This window comes from Nematolebias whitei, chromosome 13 (assembly GCF_014905685.2).
Source record: "Nematolebias whitei isolate Nwh7 chromosome 13, NemWhi1, whole genome shotgun sequence".
NCBI lineage: Eukaryota > Metazoa > Chordata > Actinopteri > Cyprinodontiformes > Rivulidae > Nematolebias > Nematolebias whitei.
Genome location: NC_056510.1, coordinates 27,575,214 through 27,595,330, shown reverse-complemented (window position 1 = coordinate 27,595,330; position 20,117 = coordinate 27,575,214). Strand labels below are relative to the sequence as shown.

General features: G+C 40.5%; 2 protein-coding genes across 4 annotated transcripts in view; both read left to right on the top strand.

The window, feature by feature from the left end:
* Positions 1–8,376, top strand: part of kpna3 (karyopherin alpha 3 (importin alpha 4)) — a 19,282-nt gene extending 10,906 nt beyond the window's left edge. The window contains exons 7-17 of the mRNA XM_037687045.1: positions 3,679–3,764; positions 4,556–4,642; positions 4,731–4,900; positions 5,123–5,167; positions 6,139–6,270; positions 6,386–6,514; positions 6,706–6,810; positions 7,051–7,122; positions 7,392–7,554; positions 7,684–7,778; positions 7,864–8,376. Of these exons, the coding sequence (XP_037542973.1) occupies positions 3,679–3,764; positions 4,556–4,642; positions 4,731–4,900; positions 5,123–5,167; positions 6,139–6,270; positions 6,386–6,514; positions 6,706–6,810; positions 7,051–7,122; positions 7,392–7,554; positions 7,684–7,778; positions 7,864–7,962 (1,183 nt within the window). The 3' untranslated portion in view covers positions 7,963–8,376. The remainder of the gene's footprint in view (positions 1–3,678; positions 3,765–4,555; positions 4,643–4,730; positions 4,901–5,122; positions 5,168–6,138; positions 6,271–6,385; positions 6,515–6,705; positions 6,811–7,050; positions 7,123–7,391; positions 7,555–7,683; positions 7,779–7,863) is intronic.
* Positions 6,398–20,117, top strand: part of LOC119419678 (RCC1 and BTB domain-containing protein 1) — a 22,740-nt gene continuing 9,020 nt past the window's right edge. For 2 of the 3 annotated variants that reach the window (XM_037687043.1, XM_037687042.1), the window contains exons 1-5: positions 14,691–14,816; positions 15,856–16,006; positions 17,737–17,903; positions 18,673–18,831; positions 18,936–19,043. In XM_037687043.1, the coding sequence (XP_037542971.1) occupies positions 14,691–14,816; positions 15,856–16,006; positions 17,737–17,903; positions 18,673–18,831; positions 18,936–19,043 (711 nt within the window). Of the gene's footprint in view, positions 6,404–14,672; positions 14,817–15,855; positions 16,007–17,736; positions 17,904–18,672; positions 18,832–18,935; positions 19,044–20,117 lie in introns of those variants that run through there. The other variant, XM_037687044.1, reaches the window with a different exon arrangement.

The window sequence follows — 20,117 nt, the reverse complement described above, 5'->3', positions numbered from 1 at the left end:
TCAACGTGAATATTGTTGTTTTGTAATCTGATGCTACTGCAGAAGGTTTCATACTAACAGACGTCTCGCATGCACTGGGCTCTTTTCTGCTGTGTCCACATGCGAGTGTGGAGGCATGCAGGGCAGCTGGCTGCTCCTCTCAGCTCAGGCCAAGTCAAATTTATCAACATTCCTGTCTCAGAGTTCCTCAATTCCCAGGACCCTGCACTCACTGAGGGCAGACAGCGAATAGTTTAGTTAGAAGAACTTGTTAAAAGAAACTGTTGAGGTCTCACTGTGGGATCACATAATCAGTTGATGTAAAAAATGTTTTGTTTTTTGGCAGTAATGCTTGTATGTTTAGTCATTAAGGGAAAATATTCATATCTAGAGCAGCCAGCTGATCTCAGATCCAGCACACTTGTTTTGGCAAATGTTGTTATTCAGTTTCTAATGAAAATAATATTTTTGAAAACAAAAATATATGGCGAGTACAAATTTACCGTATTTTCCGGCATATAAGTCGCTCTGGAGTATAAGTCGCATTTATTATGCATCACTGCTGACCAGCCACGTTTATTATGCATTTATTTAATGGTCAAAACGGCTTCATTTCACCTGGGTGAAGCGGCGCCATCCATCCATCCGTCACAGCTGGAGCCGTTAGCTCTCCAGCGTTCCTCCACCAGCTGAGTGAAGCGATTGCGCATGGGAGGACTCACTGTTGAAGTTCTTTGAAATTTAATAAGATTAACTATTAAAGACAATTATTTGTTTGCTTGACATTATAGCAAAGTTGTGTCTCAGTTTAACTTTTCCTTAATAAATGCACTTTAATGGTCAAAACAGCTGCATTTCACCTGGGCGGCGTGGCGCCATCCACCCACCCATTCATCTCCAGCGTTCCTCCGCCTGCACTAGCTGAGTGAAGCAAGCGCGCACAGGAGGACTCGTCTCAGTTCTTAGAAATTTAAAGCATCAGCCAAAAATTATGAATATGGAAAAAAAAAAATTATATTAGTTGCTTCATCGTTTTAAGTCGCAGGACTGACAAATCTATGCAAAAACCCTGTGACTTAAGCCCTATTCGCACAGGGTTAGTTTTACCTAAGGACCACGTGTAACAAATAAATTACTCCCAACGTCTGCTTTTTATGTGGCGCATTCGCACGCGATAACCAAAGCCTGAGATTTAGCTGAAATTTACAGACATCTTCCAGATATGATGTTAACGCGCTGCGTTGTCACAATCGGGCCGGTCCATATAATGTGTTTAATGTGCGGGCCGGACTGGTCTCGGGCTTTGATGTGTTTTTACGAATCAGCACAAAGAAAACTAAAGAATGCACAATATAAAATTGTGTTAATCTACTTGTTGAGGAGGAAGCTAGTCCGACTGACCGGTTTAAGAGGTTAAAAAAAGCCATGTTAAGCTCAGATGGACAGCTGTCACCGCCCGTGCGTGTGAGCGTTGGTGCGTTCGCTGATCCGCCGGTTGAAATGGACTTGCGACCTGTCCAGGGTGTCCCCCGCCTCTCGCACAGTGATGGCTGGATGTGGGCACCAGCGATCTCGCTACCCAAAAAGGAAGAAGCGGGTAAATATAATGGATGGGTGCGTCAGCTGATCATGCGCGCGTCTCCGCATCTACTGTCATCTGCAGTGAAGGAAGTAGCAGCATAAAAGCTGAAGCAAAAAAAACCCAAAACATAAAAAATTTTTTTTTTTTAAAGCCGAAGCGAGCAACGCGTTCATTTAAAATATCCTAGTTCTATATTTTCCCAAATGATTTTGCTTAAACAAAAACAGAAAACGTCTCATTACGTATCGGATCCTGTCCATTTCTGTCCAAATCACAGAGACGTCTATTCACATGGGATTAGTACAGACCCTTTCCAAAAAACTAGAATATCATGGAAAAGTTGTTTAACTTCCATAATTCCATTCAAAAAGTTAATCTGCAATAGATGATATCTTCAAGGCTCATAATTTAAACAATTTCAAGTATTTATTTATTATTTTCACATAATTTGGGATTCCAGCTCATGAAACCCATGAAAACGGGAATTCAAAAAATTAGAATACTGTGGAGAAATCAGCCCACATTTTGCAGGGCATGAATGTTTTCAACTGAGTGTGACACTAATCATCTACTAAACTCAAAGCACCTGCACAGGTTTCCCCAGGTGTCATTAAATTGCTTCAGTTTGGTTCAATTGTCTCAGTTTGGTTCAATATGGGGAAGACTGCAGACATAACTGACCAGAAGACCATCGTTGATACCCTCCATAGGATGGGTAAGCCACAAAAGTTCATAGCTAAGGAGGCTGGCTGTTCACAGAGTGCCGTGTCCAAGCATATCAATGGAAAGTCTAGTGGAAGATCAAAATGTGGCAGGAGAAGATGCACCAGCAAAAGAGATGACTGTGGGCTTCAGCGGATTATCAAACAGAAAAGATTCCATAATCTGGCAGCGATCCAGAAAGAGTGGAATGAGGCGGGAGTCACAGCTTCAAAAACCACCACGTTCAGACGCATCCGGGAGATGGGCTACAACTGTTGGGTTCCTCGGTCCTCTTTTCCGATGAAAGTAAAATGTGACTTTCATTCGGAAATCAAGGTCCAAGGGTTTGGAGGAAGAAGGGTGAGGAACAGAGTCCATACTGCTTGAGGTCCAGTGTGAAATATCCACAGTCAGTCATGATTTGGGGTGCAATGTCCAGTGCAGGTGTTGGTAAACTCGGCTTTCTTAAATCCAAGGTCACCGCAACAGTCTACCAGAATGTTTTCGAGGACTTCATGGTTCCTTCTGCTGAGGATCTGTATGGAGATGCAGATTTCATCTTCCAGCAGGACCTGGCCCCTGTCCATGCTGCCAGAAACACCAAAACCTGGTTTGATGCCCATGCCACAGTGCTTGACTGGCCAGCCAACTCGCCTAAACCCCTTTGAGAATCTATGGGGTATTCTCAAGAGGAACACGAGGGGCACCAGACCCAACAACAAAGAAGAGCTGACAGCATCAAGGAAATCTGAGCTTCCATAACTCCCAGTCAATGCCACAGGCTGATTGACTCAATGCCACGTTGCATCGAGGCAGTGATTAAGGCAAAGGGATTTCCAACCAAGTATTCAAGATTGACATATCGTTTTAAAGCACCATATTTTGATTGATTGTTGTGATCCTAATTTCTTTTTTTTTTCTGCAAAAACTGAGAAGTGTGGGTTGATTTCTTCACAGTATTCAGTTTTTTTTTTGAAATCCTGCTTTTGTGAGTTTCATGAGCTGGAAGCCCAAATTATGTAAAAAATAATAAATAAATATTTGAAATCATTTAAATTGTGGGCCCTGAATCTATCGTCTATTGAAGATGAACTTTTTGAATGGAATTATGGAAGTTAAACAACTTTTCAATGATAGTCTAATTTTTTGAAAAGGGTCTGTATTATCACAGGACCTCTGAGTTCAGCAAAATTACTGACATGGCCGATTCACACGGGGTTAACAACATAGACAAACTCCGTAATTATTACAAATAGCATGTGGTCCCTAGGTAAAAGTAATCCCGTGCAAATAGGGCTTTATACGCCAGAAAATATGGCACCCAAAATGTCTTATAATGCAGCTTTTTGATTAAAATAACTTGAAAAAAATTAAATTGTGAATTTATATTAATGTATCTATTTTCTGTTTGACAGTCCTTCTCTTCAGTTTGAGGCGGCCTGGGCTCTGACAAACATTGCGTCTGGGACGTCAGCACAGACTCAGGCTGTGGTTAAATCCAGTGAGTTGACCCTTCTCCAGTGTAATCCCTTCAGTTTGTGTTTATGTACAGTCTATAATTTGTCAGACTTTTTTTTTCTTTTAATTTGGTTTCAAAATAAAAGTGGACTTTGATTTAATTTAAACTGTGAATAAAGACACTGACTGCTGTAGGCAGAGAAACTGAATTTTACTCTTCACATTTGGCAAACTTACTGCTGCGTACAAAATCAGAGATTAAACTTTTTATCAGCCAAAATATGTCGTTCTACACAATGCTGAAAGGTTTGAAGATGGTTACACTTCCATTTTAAACATTCAGACTTATAATTTTGTTTTAGAACATTTTGTAAACCAAAGTTTTTTTAAATGTTTTTTTAAGTGCAGATAATTTATAACGAGTAGCAAAGTTAAAAATGATCATTGTTCTGACTATCTGAGCCTAGAAAAGTATAGAACTTTAAACTTAAAAATTGTGTAGGAATCCTGCATAGTATTTAATTCCATTAGTGGCCAGCATGGCTGCAGGCTTGCATCAAAGTAAATATTTTGCAACCATTGCTGTGCGTTTGCCAGCTAAGGCAAAGCAGAAGCAAACACTGAGATCCTGTAGAAGATGTAGTTTTCTGTTGTAAGAGTAGGGCCAGTAGGTTGTTTACTGATCACTGTTGATTCCTCTACTTGGTCTGGGATGTTGTCGGTAGAAAGTTGTGACTCGGTCATAGTCATGTTTCTGAATGTTCTCAGAAACTGTCACTGTTGTTACGTAACCTGGGGCAAAAATATGTGATTTGTTTATGTTTGCATATCCAGACGCAGTGCCCTTGTTCCTTCGGCTCCTACACTCTCCTCACCAGAATGTATGTGAACAGGCTGTTTGGGCTTTGGGAAACATTATTGGTGAGTTTCACCTTCTAGCTAAAAAGTGTGAATTTAAACCCTGGGAGCATTTATCCAGTGAAAAAGATCTCTCTTGTTGCCTGCTCAGGTGATGGTCCACAGTGCAGGGATTATGTCATTTCACTGGGAGTGGTCAAGCCTCTGCTCTCCTTCATCAACCCATCAATCCCCATCACCTTCCTCCGCAATGTTACCTGGGTCATTGTTAACCTCTGCCGCAACAAGGATCCATCTCCACCCATGGAGACTGTGCAAGAGGTGCGCGTGTCTGAGTACATGCTGTTTTATGCTCGACTAATCCCAGCGTCAGTACGGGCTGTGTCACTGCATGTTCAGTTATCATATCAGCATCATCACACGTGACTTTTACTCCTTTTTATGACAATTAGTTCAGTTTGCCTTCTTTTCTCCCTTTTGTGATTTTATTGGGTTTGTTCCATGTCTCACCTGCACTCACAGTCTTGTTTTCTTTGTCCACAGATTTTACCCGCTCTCTGTGTGCTAATATATCACACTGATATTAATGTAAGTATCAGACTGACATGTGAGCATCTTGATCATTGTGTTTCCAGGTGGTTATTTTCAGCCTATAAGTCACAGTTTTTTGCATATTTTGCATGCCCTGCCACTTATAGGCTGAAGCCCCCTATTTATAAATCAATTTTTGGCTGCGATATGACCGTTTTCATTCATTCTGACTGAAAATATTGAACACTACCATTTTCGGCCACTAGATGGCAGCAGAGTAGTATAGCATGCCGTTGTGTCATGTACTAGGTAAAAGTGGTTATTAATGACACAATCTGCTTACGACAGACTGCCACCGTCGTCTGCCTGGAGCAAACGAATCAGCTACATTTCGCTGCACCGCCCTGGCAAAATGCAGCTGATTTGACCGTCAAAGTGCATTTATTAAGTAAAAGTTCAACTGAGACACACCTTTACTATGAAGTTGACCTAACAAATAATTGTTTTTAGGTGCTTATTTTGTTAAATTTTGAAGAAATGGACAGCGAGTCGCCCTCTGCGCGTTTGTTTCTGTGTATTGGTTTTTGAAATGCAGCTAATTTGACCGTCAAAGTGCATTTATTAAGGAAAAGTTAGACTGAGACACACCTTTACTATAATTTTGAGCAAACAAATAATTAAGTGTTAATCTAGTTAAATTCTTGTTAAAGTCCTCCCCGTGCACGCTCCCGCGGCTGTCATTTGGCAGCCAATCGGTTTTTGGCACAACAATGGCCCACATTTCCGGGATGTTGGTGGTGACGCGTAACAAAAGCGACCCGTCAATGGTGACGCGTAATAGATGCAACATATACGGTGAAGCGACGTATTTATGAATTTTCCCATTTTATTAGACATATTTGGACTGATGCGACTTATAGGGTAGTGCAATGTGTATGGCGGAAAATATGGCACTTGTTTGAAAGCAAATTGTTGCTTTTTGCCTTTTTTCACACTATTAACACGATTATTATGACCCGTGTCTTCAGATACTAGTAGACACGGTGTGGGCTCTGTCTTATCTGACGGACGGAGGCAACGAGCAGATCCAGATGGTCATTGATTCTGGCGTGGTTCCATTTCTCGTGCCTCTCCTCAGCCATCAGGAGGTGAAAGTTCAGGTAAGACCGTTGTTCCCGTTTGCATCAAATCTAGTGCCGTTTTTCCATTTAGCCCTCTGTAATCAAGCGTCAAAGGAGTTGTAAATGTTTGCTCCCTTTAATTCTCAAAATCCAGACGGCAGCTCTGAGGGCAGTCGGAAACATTGTGACGGGAACAGACGAGCAGACGCAGGTGGTTCTGAACTGTGACGTCCTCTCACATTTCCCCAACCTGCTCACCCACCCTAAAGAAAAGATCAACAAGGTATCAGACCCAAAGCTTCAGTCTGTCTTGATCTCAGTTTTTGTTTTATCTGTACTTGTGATGAACATCATTACTACTGCCTTGGTGATGTTTAACACATAGGTGGTATTAAATCAAGATATAGCTGAAAGAAGGTGAATTGGTAAAATAATGGAGATGATTTTGATTGTTTGTGATTGGCTCGTTTGCAGGAAGCAGTCTGGTTTCTGTCCAACATCACAGCAGGCAACCAGCAGCAGGTCCAGGCTGTGATTGATGCCGGGTTAATTCCTATGATCATTCACCAACTGGCTAAGGTCTGTGCTAAATATAAGCATTGCATTATCTGTTCCTTAAAGTCACTTCTCTACACACACAGATGGAAGCAGATTAGACATTTGGAAAAGCATGTCGATGTTAACTGTATGCATTCAGAAACGATGCTTTCTGTAAGATAACCGGCAAATGAAATGTTCCCAAGTGTGGGTTAGAGGTTCAGTGTTCCCTGACAGTAATGCTGTGGTTGTACATGCTAGTGACAGCCTGACTCTCCACAGGGTGACTTTGGCACTCAGAAGGAGGCAGCATGGGCCATCAGTAACCTCACTATCAGTGGAAGGAAAGACCAGGTGAGCTTTTCCACTCATTAGACATTTTGTATTTGCTTCCACGTACGAGATCTTTTACATGCTTCAAAACATTTTCTTTACCAGCGCAGTCTTTAAGGTCTTTCATTTGTAAATGTTTGCTCAAATTCTGCTTTTTTTTTTAGGTCATAATAAACCAGTGAGGCTTGTTGTTGTTTTTGTTTAATTAAAATCGATGTTTTCCAGACTGTAACTGTGCATTTGTGTTGGAATAAAGTATGAATGTGGTGTGTATGTATGGGTTTGTGTAGGTGGAGTTCTTGGTGGAGCAGAACGTCATCCCTCCGTTCTGTAACCTGCTGTCGGTGAAAGACTCTCAGGTGGTGCAGGTGGTCCTGGACGGCCTCAAGAATATTCTCATCATGGCTGGAGACGAAGCCAGTACTATTGCTGAAATCATAGAGGAGTGTGGAGGTTTGTTTCATCTGGTTCTGCTCTTAATTTTGATGAAATCTTTTTCATCATTTAGCAACTATCAAACAATGATTTTAGAACTGGAGTCGCTGCTTTAAATGTTTTGGGTTTGTTTTGTTTCTTTTCAAGGTTTGGAGAAAATAGAAAATTTGCAGCAGCACGAGAATGAAGATATCTACAAACTAGCCTTTGAAATTATTGATCAGTACTTTTCAGGAGATGATGTAAGTTTATCTCACGTTTGCTGCTTTGCCTCTTCATTCACATCTTGATGCGGTTTTTCAACACTTTTTTGTTTTTATTTTCCAGATTGATGAAGATCCCAGTTTGATCCCTGAAACCACTCAAGGAGGAACCTTCAACTTTGATTCAGCACCCAACATGCAAACAAAGGAATTTAATTTCTAACAGCCCAGGATTAGTTTCCACCAGTTGCACGGGTACTCTGTAGTTATCGCAGACATTCATCCATCTTCCCCAACAATCAAACTCGATACAGAAAGATCCTTCAAAAGCATCTCTTCAAAACTTGGAAACTCGCCACTGAAGGGTTTTCTCCTGTCCATCTTGGCACTGTGGGGTGTTTTTATATTTTTTCTTTCTTTTTGGAGCAGAGCTACTCTTCATAGGAGTCCTGGTTTTTCAACAGGCAGCGCAGCCACCTGGCAGCCTGCATGAGGAGTACGGTCTGTGCTGCCAGCACATCTAAATATCACTTGAAAGGTAAAACCCGGAAGGAAGAAAAAACCTTCTTGGCATGATTTGATTGCCAAACGTTGAGTCTTTACAAAGACAAAAAAACAAGCACATTTTCAGACACAAACACACACATTTATATATAATATATACACATTTATATATATATATATATATATATAAATACACCTTTTGACACTTAAGATTAGTGTTGTAAGAAGCAGTCGTATCACTTATGGGAGGAAATACTGCTGTTTGTAGTTTATTTTTGTGCTTTCCCCTCCCCTGGATTGTCTTCTGGTGTATATTCACCTACACGCACACAGACACTGAACTACAAGGGCACACTTGATCACACTGATTCACAATGCCCACGCACACCCCATTTTAAAGAATTATTCTCCAGAGCTAAGCCATGATCAACTACAGACCCCCCCCCCCCTTTCTGTCAGGTACAGGGACATGGAAGGGCTATAAGGTAAAACAAAATGAGGACTAATGGGACTTCTTACTCGATGACGTCACTTTTTTATGTTGAATTTTCAGACTTAAAAAAAAAAAATCTTCAAAATGTGAAGAAAATGCCATATTTTTTTGTTCAACACGTAACTGCAAAAACCTACAAACTGCTTCTGATTCAGAAGAGAAACATTTTTTTTAATGGATGTGAATACCCGTCACGTTGGGGGGAGCAACCTCAAGTGAAGGCACAGAGACTTGAAGAGAAGAGGAACATGTCCCCTGTAGCGTTCATTCCCCCCCTTTCTCTTGCTGGATGTGTTTTTCTTGCGCTCACTGCTCTCCGGTGTACTGGTTTGTCAGGACTCCGCTGTAATGTGAAAACTCTGAAGGGGACGTTTAACACAAACAACAACAACAAAAAGCCCAGAATTGCTCATCTGATCATAACTTTTAATTATTATTTTTTACCTCACTTTAAACAATTTCATGTTTTACCATCTGGTTGTGTCTGTGGAGCCTCTTTGTCGTTTTTCTTTTTCTTTAATTTAGTCTTATGCACACATTTAAGAGACGTAATGGTGTCTGCTGCAGAACAGGACCTGAACCCATTAAAGACTAGACTTAAAGAGTACAGGTCCTGATTTTTACAATACTTAACTACTTTTGATGAAGAGCTCACATGTCATCACTCAGTTTGAATAATTGTAAAAAAAAAAGATACACGATGTGCATCTCTCCTTGCCGTCTAATGAATATATGAATATATATATATAAAGCCTGTACAAAGCTGCTGCAGTTGACAGATGTATGAATAACTGTCAAAGATGGCAGGAAGGGGGTTTTCTGTTGAAGCAATATTTCTTCTGTTTTTATTTTTGACTTGCCTATGTATTGTGATGACATGCTGATTATTCAGAATAGGCTGGGTTTATTGTTTTGTTTTTTTCTCCTCTTAGTTGTGACGACGGCTCTTTTAAAAATGTGCCGTCTCTTGTTCCAGTTGGTGTTTGGATTTGGGTTTAATGTGTTAAACTTTAATCCTGGCCCTAGCCCTGGTTTTGCAGACTTTATGATCTGCTGATTGGCTGCTAACTACACAGTGGGGGTTCAGAGTAGCGACGGGGACTTTAAATAATGGCTAGGGTTGTAATAAACACCCAAGACTTGTTTTTTATTTTTATTTTTGGACGGGACACTAGCTAATATTGCTGAACAAAAACTATAGAGGGTGTACAGTCATTAACTAGCGGTCTAGACCGAGCCACTTTAAAGATTTACAATTTTGTTGTCTTGTATCTGAACTGGATACAAGCTTGTGTTTGCAAGATTTTTACTTGCTATTGAAAAGTTGTTTTAAACTAAAATGAAAGAAAAGCAACAGACAGCATTTTGGCCTCTGATTGTTTGTATCTTTTTATAAATTTTAGATTGAATTCCTCTCTTTAAGGTGGCTCATTGATGCTTTCAACTCTTGTGCATAATTAAAGACAGCGAGTTGAAAAGAAATCATTGTGCCTTTTTGTTTTTTCTGTCCAGTTAAAACTGAAGTTTACTGAATAGTAAAAAATAAATAAATCGGAGCAAACCGGAGAATCTTCAAGCGGGAGATGTGGCTGCAGTAATTTGCTCAGAGAATGGTCATTGCTGCTCTGTCTCGCTCAGACTGAAGTTACATCGTTCCTTCCACTCATCTTCCTCAGCACCAGAAACCATAACTGCCATAATTTCCGTTAAATGATTATGGTATCTTCTTTTTTTTTTTTTTTTTTTTTCAATCGCTCCTTCAGGACATTGTGTTTCTGATTCTAACCAAAATAAAACCTGGTTAGCTGTTGGATGGTTGCATGTGTTGTGATTTATGAATACCACACTTCCCTATCCTTAACTCACTAGGTCATTGTTGGTAATGATTAACTCAACCTCCAGACTTTAAGGGGTTTCTTATGGACTTTGTTGCGATAAAGTGCAGTATTTGATAAGAAACCCGAAAGGAAGGGATACGGGTCACCTTTCATGCAAGATTTAAACAAAAGTCATATGATGGGAAGGTATGGAGTAAGAGTAGTTTTGATCAAACCTTGTAAATGATCATGCAATGCTGCAACATCTGTTGGCGTTCGGAGTATGTTAACACCAAAATTAGCTTATTATGTATAAAACTTGAGTTATTGCCTTTTTTGTGTTTGCTATGGCCAGTTAGCTGTGGCAGCCATCTTTAAGGGGGTTGATTCCAAATGTTTTCTGATCTCCCCAGTTGTTTGAGACATTTTAACACTGCACAGATGCACACGAGCAACATGGCCTTTCAGCGTTGATAGCCGGTGCTTATTACTGCTCAACCTAAATCCAGAGTCCCGTACTTGACCATTGATTTGAAGGACAATACCAAAGGATTCAAAGTGTTGAGCACAACTGGAAACATGTTTCCTTGAGCAATGAAATTCTTACTTTGCTGTCCACAATGAACGCCAAGCATGGTATGAAAAATATTTTAAAATCTAAACAAAAGGACCATCAAAGTAGTATCGTAGTTGATCAAGCACAGCATAAATTGAAATCAAATAGATTTTATTAATCTCCAAATATAATTATTGTTTTTACAATGTAAATAAGTTTTGTAATGTTAAAAATTATTTAAAAAAAATCTGCTTGCTACGTGTGATTGCTGTGAATACATTGGAGTTGTTTGTTTCCCTGCCAGCTGCTCGGCTGATGACCTCACATTCAGCAGGTGAAACAGCTGATCGAGTAAACACGGCAGGAGCTCCCAAGTTTTAGTTTAGTATGTTTGGGTGTGCAGACACGCCTCTAACATTACAACATTTGTTAGCAAACACTGCTGTCCTGTTGCATCAGTGCAGTTTGTGTCTAAATACTGAGTACAGAGCAATTGGTGCCTGGAGTTTGTTTCTGTTTCTTAATGACAAATTCTCAATGTTCTCTGTATCCTTTCAGTTCTTCAAGCTTGTTTGTGATTGTTGCCAGGAATTTTACCATTCCTCGTCTCGACCAAAAGAAGGAATGTGTTTAACTTTTTTCTTAGTTTAATTTTTGTCTGAATGTACAATCGTAGTGTTTCATCTCTTCCAACTCTTGTCATCATTCATTTTAAAAGCATTTTGGATTATGACAGGCCCACTTGCTTTTGGTGTTAAAGTCACAACTCGTTTGGCACAGCCTGATTTTATAAGTGAAATCATGTAAAACCACAACCTTTGAGATTCAAAGTGTTCTTGGTGACATGATGCATATGTTTTAAAAAAAAGTATATATTCGTTTTAATTTAGTAGATTTTTAACATTCTGACTTTAAGTTGAACCAGGAATATGTAGAGTGGTAGGGAATAAAAAAAAATGCAACTTTTCCTAAGTTTATTTAATTTAAAAAAAGAGAAAGTGTGTGAACTTGCCCTTTATTGTTGTCACGTGACGCGATCCCTCTTCGTCTTTTCCGGAAACAAAACGTCAGTGGGTCTGCTCCTTAACGGTCTGCCGTTGCAAAATCCTGCTAAAAGTGCTTATCAGCGTCGAGGAAAAAGTTGTCGGATGGAAGGAGGTGCACCCATATTTCTAGAAAGAGTGTGTCGGAACGTTAAAGATTAATGTGTAAAAAAAAAAAAAAAAGTTGGAAGTAATTTGGCAGTTAATAAATCGGCCAGATTTAATTACAAAACACCGCCCACCCGGCGCGCCTGTATATAAATGGTGCGTACCCAGGCGGTAGTTGAGCGCAGCAGCAGCGGCTCGACAAAAGGCAGCAGTTCGGCTGTGTGGTCTGTCTGCCATGGTGAAACAACCAGAGGAAACATCTACGCAAATATACTCGTCTCACAGGTGAGTCTAAACAAATCTGTTACTTTTCTTTCAGGCTAAACTGTTAAATTGTGTTTATTTCAGAGGAAATGGCGCAGGGTCGAGGAACTTTCCGAAAGGATTAGTCTAGAGCTGAACGGTGTGAGCGGCACAGTTCAGCTGAACAACGTGTTTGTAAACAGTGACAAACGATAACCAGCTGCTTTCAGGTAACAGCGAGGGGTTACTGCACTCACCACAACCAAGCATGACAACACTTTGAGTTCCCAAAGTTCAGATTCTTCAAAAATCTTTAGTCCATCGAGGTTCCAATGCAATATTGACATATTTGAAGAAAATGAGAAATATATGTGCAAACAGTTGTGGGAATACACCACAAGAGTATCCAGCTTTTTAAAAAACTAATAAATGTTAGACCTGTTCAGCTTTATTTTTCAACACAACAGGAATTTTTGCTTTTAGACTGCCTCCATACATTTGGAGTTGCCTTCAGGAACACATGTATTCAGGATATTTGGAGGACATTTCAACTCTTTCTGAGTTTGTGTGCATTTTATTCTATTGTTAAAAAGGTCTCATGCTGTTTTAGTAATTTTAGTACTGGGAGATAAAGTTAAAGAGGCCAGACTGAGATGGTTTGGACATGTCCAGAGGAGGGACAGTGGGTTTACTGGTAGATGGATGTTAGAAATGCAGCTGCCAGGAAAAAGACAAAGAGGAGATATATGGATGGATGCAGTTATTCAAGGATTCAAGGTCCTTTATTCGTCCTACGCACCACATGTGGTACATGTGGTGGAACGGAATTGTCTACACAGGGTCCCAGTTATATCCAACAAAAGTATTAATGTCAGAGTCAGAGTCAGAGTTTCTTTATTGCCATTCGCACCTCATGTGGTACATGTGGTGGAGCGAAATTATGTACACGGGGTCCCAGTTACATCCAACAATAAAATGTATAAGAAAAACAGTAATGACATCTAAGATATGAACTAAGAAAAACATCAACTAAATATACACTAAGCACTCATAACATAAAACATTGAACATCAGCACAAACATGAACATGAGTCTGTGAGCAGATGTGCACGCATGAACACATCAACATTGAAACAAATCAGCAGCAACATGAAACAGATCAGCAGCAACATGATGTGGTTTTTCACAGTGATTATTCTAGTTAGAGATTCATGAGTCTAACAGCCTCAGGGTAGAAGCTGTTCCTTAGTCTAGTGGTTCTACACTTAATGCTCCTTAACCTCCTTCCTGAGGGGAGTGGGGCAAAAAGTGTGTGTGCTGGGTGAGTGGGGTCCTTCATGATGCAGGTGGCCCTAATGTATAAGAAAAGCGGTAAGATCTAAGATATGAACTAAGAAAAACGTTTAACACACTGTGTATTTATATGTTGTATAATACACTAAGCACTAGTAGCATAAAAACAATACGCTGAACAGCAGCACGAACATGAGTGTGAGCAGATGAGCACACATGAACGCAGCAGCATGACGTTGGAGAGGACATGGAGGTAGTTGGAGTGAGGACAGAGATGGAGGAGGATGACTCTCTGTGGAGACCCCTGAAGAGGGAAAAGCCGAAAAATAAAAAAGTAGTAGTCAAATGTGGTTGTGATTAGAGCAGTCGTGCTCCAGTAAAGAGTCGGGGGTTCAATTCCACCTATATTTATACACATTTATGTACGCCACATGTCCTTGGTGCGACAAATAAGTTGAGCATGTGAAAGTGTCCCATGGGCAGGACAGTGAACCCAGCATAGAAAGGGTTTGCATAAATTTTGTCCATTTACTTTTTAAAAGTTGAGGATGAGGCTTTGGGTTCTTCAGCTTTATTTATTTTTTTACATTTCTGTGAGAATATTTTAAACCAGTTCAAACTGAGTGTTTTGTCTGTAAAATGCTTTTAAACTCTTAACGGCGTGGACATTTTTCTTTTTCTTTGCTCAGATTCATGCTTTTCACTGAACGTTTTATGAAGATAAATCTGCATCTGTTTGTTTGGACACCCCCCCCCCCCCCCCCACACACACACACACATCAGTGTCTGCAGCTCTGACATCATTTCCTATCTAAAGCCTCTCCTGCCCCTGACTTTGGGGTCCTCCGCTCCAACCTGCTGTCCTCGTCGTCGCAGACTGTCAGTGAACGCATCATGGTGGATGTGACCAAGTGGCCCATTTTCAGCCTGATGGCGCCCGAGGAGCTCTCCTCCATAAGGAAGGCCTGTGTGTTTGGTTTATCTGCAAATGAAGCCATTTACATCACCAATGATGACGAGGTGAGAGGTCTGAGGAGAAACATCTTTTTACTGTTAGGAAGTTGAGCAGTGTATCCTGTGTAGACCTGTTGTTTCTGCAGGTTAATTCACATTTACCATAATATTCTTCACTGTTTTCCACCTTTTTAATGTTTCCCAACTTGTTTTACATCCAGCTGATGTACAGTTTATATCCTTTTTTCATGAGCAAGAGACGATAAACATCCTTGGAGTATCTAACAAGGTTAAGTCCAGTCCTCTGGACGGATTCTTCCAAACGTTTCGTCTTTATTTCCAAAAAGACAGAATAAGTGACCTGACTTAACCTTGTTAGATTTAACTACCTGGATTATTGAGCATGCATCAGGACGTCCCAAGAATTAGCAATCCAACACGAAGTAATGCATTATGTCTTCCTTTAACATCGTGTCAGTGGAGATGTTTGAAGCTGCACCCATCACCGTTTATAACCACTGAGTTGAGTTAAAGTATATTCCTTATGAGATGTAGAGACAAAAACTTAACCAATTAAATTAAAATATAAAACTTTTTGTCTTAAAAAGAAAAACGCATTTATATATCTAAAAATGTATTCTAGAACTGGGTGTTTTATAAGACCTTAATTATAAAAGTAGGAGTCAAAATCTAAAGCTGGCCTTTCTAGTACTGTTTGTACCAGCAGCAGGTAGATCAAATATTTATTTGATGACAAAGTGTTAAAAATGGGATTGTAAAATATTTTTGTATGATGACTTACCAATGAGTTCATATGATTTCCTGACTAAACGCTTTAGTTATATTAAAACTTAAAACTTGGTTTCTAAGTGATAATCATACAAAGCAGGATGCAGACTGCTATAATTTATAAAAAGCTTCTTTGCTGCACCTGTCACCTCTTTGACTGAAGCTGCTGCAGTGTGACGGTTCTTGAGGAGGGCGTGTTTCACAGTTGCCAGTTTGTGTGACTGTATCACGGCCTGTAACCCACTCAGCTCACTGGTTCTGCCCCCGGTTCCATCCCTTTCACTGGACCTTATGACGTTTTCCCTCTTGCACTCAGGTGTATGTGTTTGGGCTGAACTGCAGTAACTGCCTCGGAACGGGGGACAGCCAGAGCACCATCATGCCCAAGAAGCTGGACGTCCTGAGCGGCAGGAAGGTAGTGAGTCTGAGCTACGGTAGTGGACCCCACGTCCTGCTGGCCACAGAGGGTAACTTCATGACTTTTCTCCAGAGTTAATAATAATAATAATAATGTTGTAGATGAACATATGCTGTATATATTCATAAATTAAAACGGATTCTTTCATTTTTCTGGACTGTATAATGACGTGCATCTGAATTTAATAAAATGTGGACGGAAACGTGTTTATCTTTGACTCACCAACGACAGTGGGTCATTTATTTAAAAACGATTTAAACACATCACACATTTACATTAATTTGGCAAAATGATTTCAACAACAACATGGCAAGTTTTACAAGGAGGGAACAATACGGCGATTGTTTCCCTTGCTTCTTTTTGTACAACAGACATTTCTAAAATATCTGGATTAATTTCTAGCAGATAGAAGAATTTTAAGGATGGAAAGATGAAGTTTAAGTTGAGAGAAAAAGATGGACGAGGGAAATGTGTGTCAGCATCAGAACGGCACTCTCCGGTGAGTTCCCAGCTTCTTCCCCAGTACACTTAGGTGGTATAAATCAACTCTTTTACCTGGAGATGTCTCCCTGGTACGAAGTTCCATTTAACGCACCCTTTCAGCGTCTCCGTAGGAACAGCTGTGAATCGTCCGAAGTAGTGACGGTATTCCGTCTGACACAGATTCACCTCTTGGTGGACTCACAAGAGGAGTGAGTCCGTCAGGAGTTCCACTCAGAGGTGGAAGATGTCATAATCCCACAATACTCGGAAGAGCTCTGGATCATGTCGGGATTTTCCTGTTTCCCAGCACTGGAGCTGCAACGACTGAAGCCGGAGCCTGAAGCGACTGGTTTGAACTAGGAAGTACCGACATTTAAAGGGCTCTATTTCCGGTTCATTTGGGAGTTTCCTGATTGGTCGTTTCGACCAGACGGGTGTGTTTTCGTGACGTAAGAGGTCACTAGGAGTCAGGAAAACAGCAAGAATGTTATGGAACAGATTGAAAATGTTTTAAAGACAGACGAGAGGAATATTTAGATGAGTTGGGGGAAAACAGGTGCCAGCCTCTATATTTACGTCTGAGAGGATTCTAAAAACATGACAGTTCGTTCCAACAACTTGTTTTGCGTTTGACTCCAACCTTGGACCAACTTACACTTGCTCATTCAAAGACAGAAAATCAGAAAATGCATAATTACTCTGTAACAGACCTTAACATGATTTATACTTTGCATGAGGATTAAAATCATTATTACTGTTTCACAGTTAATTAAAAATGATTAGTTCACTGCAACATCTAAAAATGGTTTGAACTAAAAACACTTTGATTATCAAACATTTGTAAAATAGTAATGATAATAGAAAAGAGAGTGTTCTTTCACTTGATTAATTCAAGAAAGAAAGTCTCAGGATGGGTCAACCTGTATTTCTGGATTCAAATCAATGAAATGACAGTTTCTGTCCCATAAGGTCCTTAAGGTCAGGATTTGACCTCAGGCTTAGTTCACTACAATGTCATCACAATGTCAGCACTGCATGTTTCCATACAATGGCGAAATTAGTCTCTGCATTTAACCCATCCACCACCAGGTGGTGCAGTGGGCAGCTATTGAAAGCGCCCGGGGGGCATTTTGGGGATGAGTTGTGCTGCCCAGAGACGCCACGTGATGTGCAGTGACTGGGGATCGAACCTGGGACTTTCGGGTCCCAAGCCGGCTGCCCTGCCTCTACACCATCTCGGCCCCCAGTTGAGCTCAAATGTGCAGCAGAGTGACCATTTATGTTTTTTTTTAATAGATGGAGAGCTATTCGCCTGGGGGCATAACGGCTACAGCCAACTTGGAAATGGGACGACCAATCAGGGCGTGGCTCCAGTGATCGTGTCTGCCAACCTGCTCACTAAGAAGGTCACAGATGTGGCCTGTGGCTCTCACCACTCCCTGGCTCTGACTGACTCTGGAGAGGTAAGTGTTTAGGGATAAATAAAGAGAATGACCCATTTCTATCAAACCTGTAAACAAATCCTTCTTTCCTGTTCAGAGTCGGTGCTCGGTCATGCAGCATCAACTCAATCTGAAGTCCAGTCACAGCTACAGCTGATCTGCTTTGAGATAAAAATCTGGAAAATGGGTTCAACAATAAGGCATCTATTGTGCTTCAAACTGATCCACAGCAAAGCTGCATTCCAACTACACATAGGCTAGCCCACATTTTCCACTCCAGACTTTATAAAGAAAACCAATGGTGATTTAATAAACAGATTTTATGAAGGAGGGTGAGGGAGAAAAGTGGGGAAAAGCTGCTGAAGCCTGAAAAGTGCCAGTTCTTTAAAAGGTACCATCTTCTGACCTGGGTATTTATTTTTTTTTTGGCCTAATGCATGCAGTTTTAGTTATGTACCTTGTGTTAAATGTTTAGAGTCAGAGGCCAGGGGTCTCACTTCAGTGCAGTTACTTTACACTAGTTTCAGTCGGATCATGATGAAATGCTCAGTTGTTGCTACTTCTCATGAACGCAACGCTGGAAACTTGGATCCTTTAAAGCATGAATAATGTCAGAATAACATCCAGGAAACTGCTTAAAGAGGTGGAATTTAGACAAATATACGAGGGGACGATGTCCCGACTTTATTTTAAAAGAAAGGATTATAAAAGTGGATTAAAATAGAAACTTTATCTATCTTCTGCTTTTCAAAGGGTTTTTGAGACTTTCTTTTGTCGTCGTGTCCGGCAGGTGTACGCGTGGGGCTACAACAACTGTGGTCAGGTGGGCTCTGGCTCCACAGCCAACCAGCCCACACCTCGCCGAGTGTCCAACTGCCTGCAGAACAAGGTGGCTGTCGGTGTCGTCTGTGGCCAGACCTCCTCTCTGGCCTTGGTGGACAACGGAGAGGTGATTTTGAATGAATTTCTTTTCACAGTTAAAGCAGAGCTACATTGACGGTGTTTCCCTGCTCCGCCTGCCTGACCTCTCGTGCTCTTATCGTCTCCCTGCAGGTGTACGGTTGGGGTTACAATGGGAACGGACAGCTGGGACTGGGAAACAACGGGAACCAGCTCACACCCTGTCGACTTGTAGCTCTGCAAGGAGTTTGCGTGCAGCAGGTGAGATGATACACTTGGATGAACCTCTCGGTAAACACAGCATGGTGGTACATGTGAAAACAGTCATATTTACACAACAGTAAAGTTGTTTTGATGACTATTAAAATTCTGATAAATTCAATATTTTTAGGATTGATTGTATTTTCAACTCAGTTTTTTAATTTTTTAAAAATATTAAAGGTTTTAAAGTCTAATTTTACATTGGTCACGTTTCATCAATTCATGTCTTGCAAATAAATTTGCGAAGTTAAAATTTTGCTTGTAACCTGTCATTAAAGGTGCCATTTTATATAAATATTATGCAGTGTGTGTTTTTATGGGCATAATCAAGATATGTGCACTTGAAAGAAGAGAATGAAAATCAGTAGTAAGACAGAGTACAGGTGCTGGTCATAAAATTAGAATATCATGGAAAAAGTTAATTTATTTCAGTAATTCCATTCAAAAAGTGAAACTTGTATATTATATTCATTCAGTACACACAGACTGATATATTTCAAATGTTTATTTATTTTAATGTTGATGATTATAACTGACAACTAATGAAAACCCCAAATTCAGTATCTCAGAAAATTAGTACATTACTTAAGACCAATAAAAAAAAAAAAAGGATTTTTAGAATTGTCCAACTGCAAAGTATGAACATGAAAAGTATGAGCATGTACAGCACTCAATACTTTTGCCTGGATTACTGCATCAATGTGGCGTGGCATGGAGTGGATCAGTCTGTGTCACTGCTCAGGAGTTATGAGAGCCCAGGTTGCTCTGATAGTGGTCTTCAGCTCGTCTGGTGTATCACATCTTCCTCTTCACAATACTCCACAGATTTTCTATGGGGTTAAGGTCAGGCGAGTTTGCTGGCGAATTAAGAACAGGGATACCATGGTCCTTAAACCAGGTACTGGTAACTTTGGCACTGTGTGCAGGTGCCAAGTCCTGCTGGAAAATGAAATCTGCATCTCCATAAAGTTTGTCAGCAGCAGGGAGAATGAAGTGCTCTAAAACTTCCTGGTAGACGGCTGCTTTGACCTCGGACCTCAGAAAACACAGTGGATCGACACCAGCAAATGACAT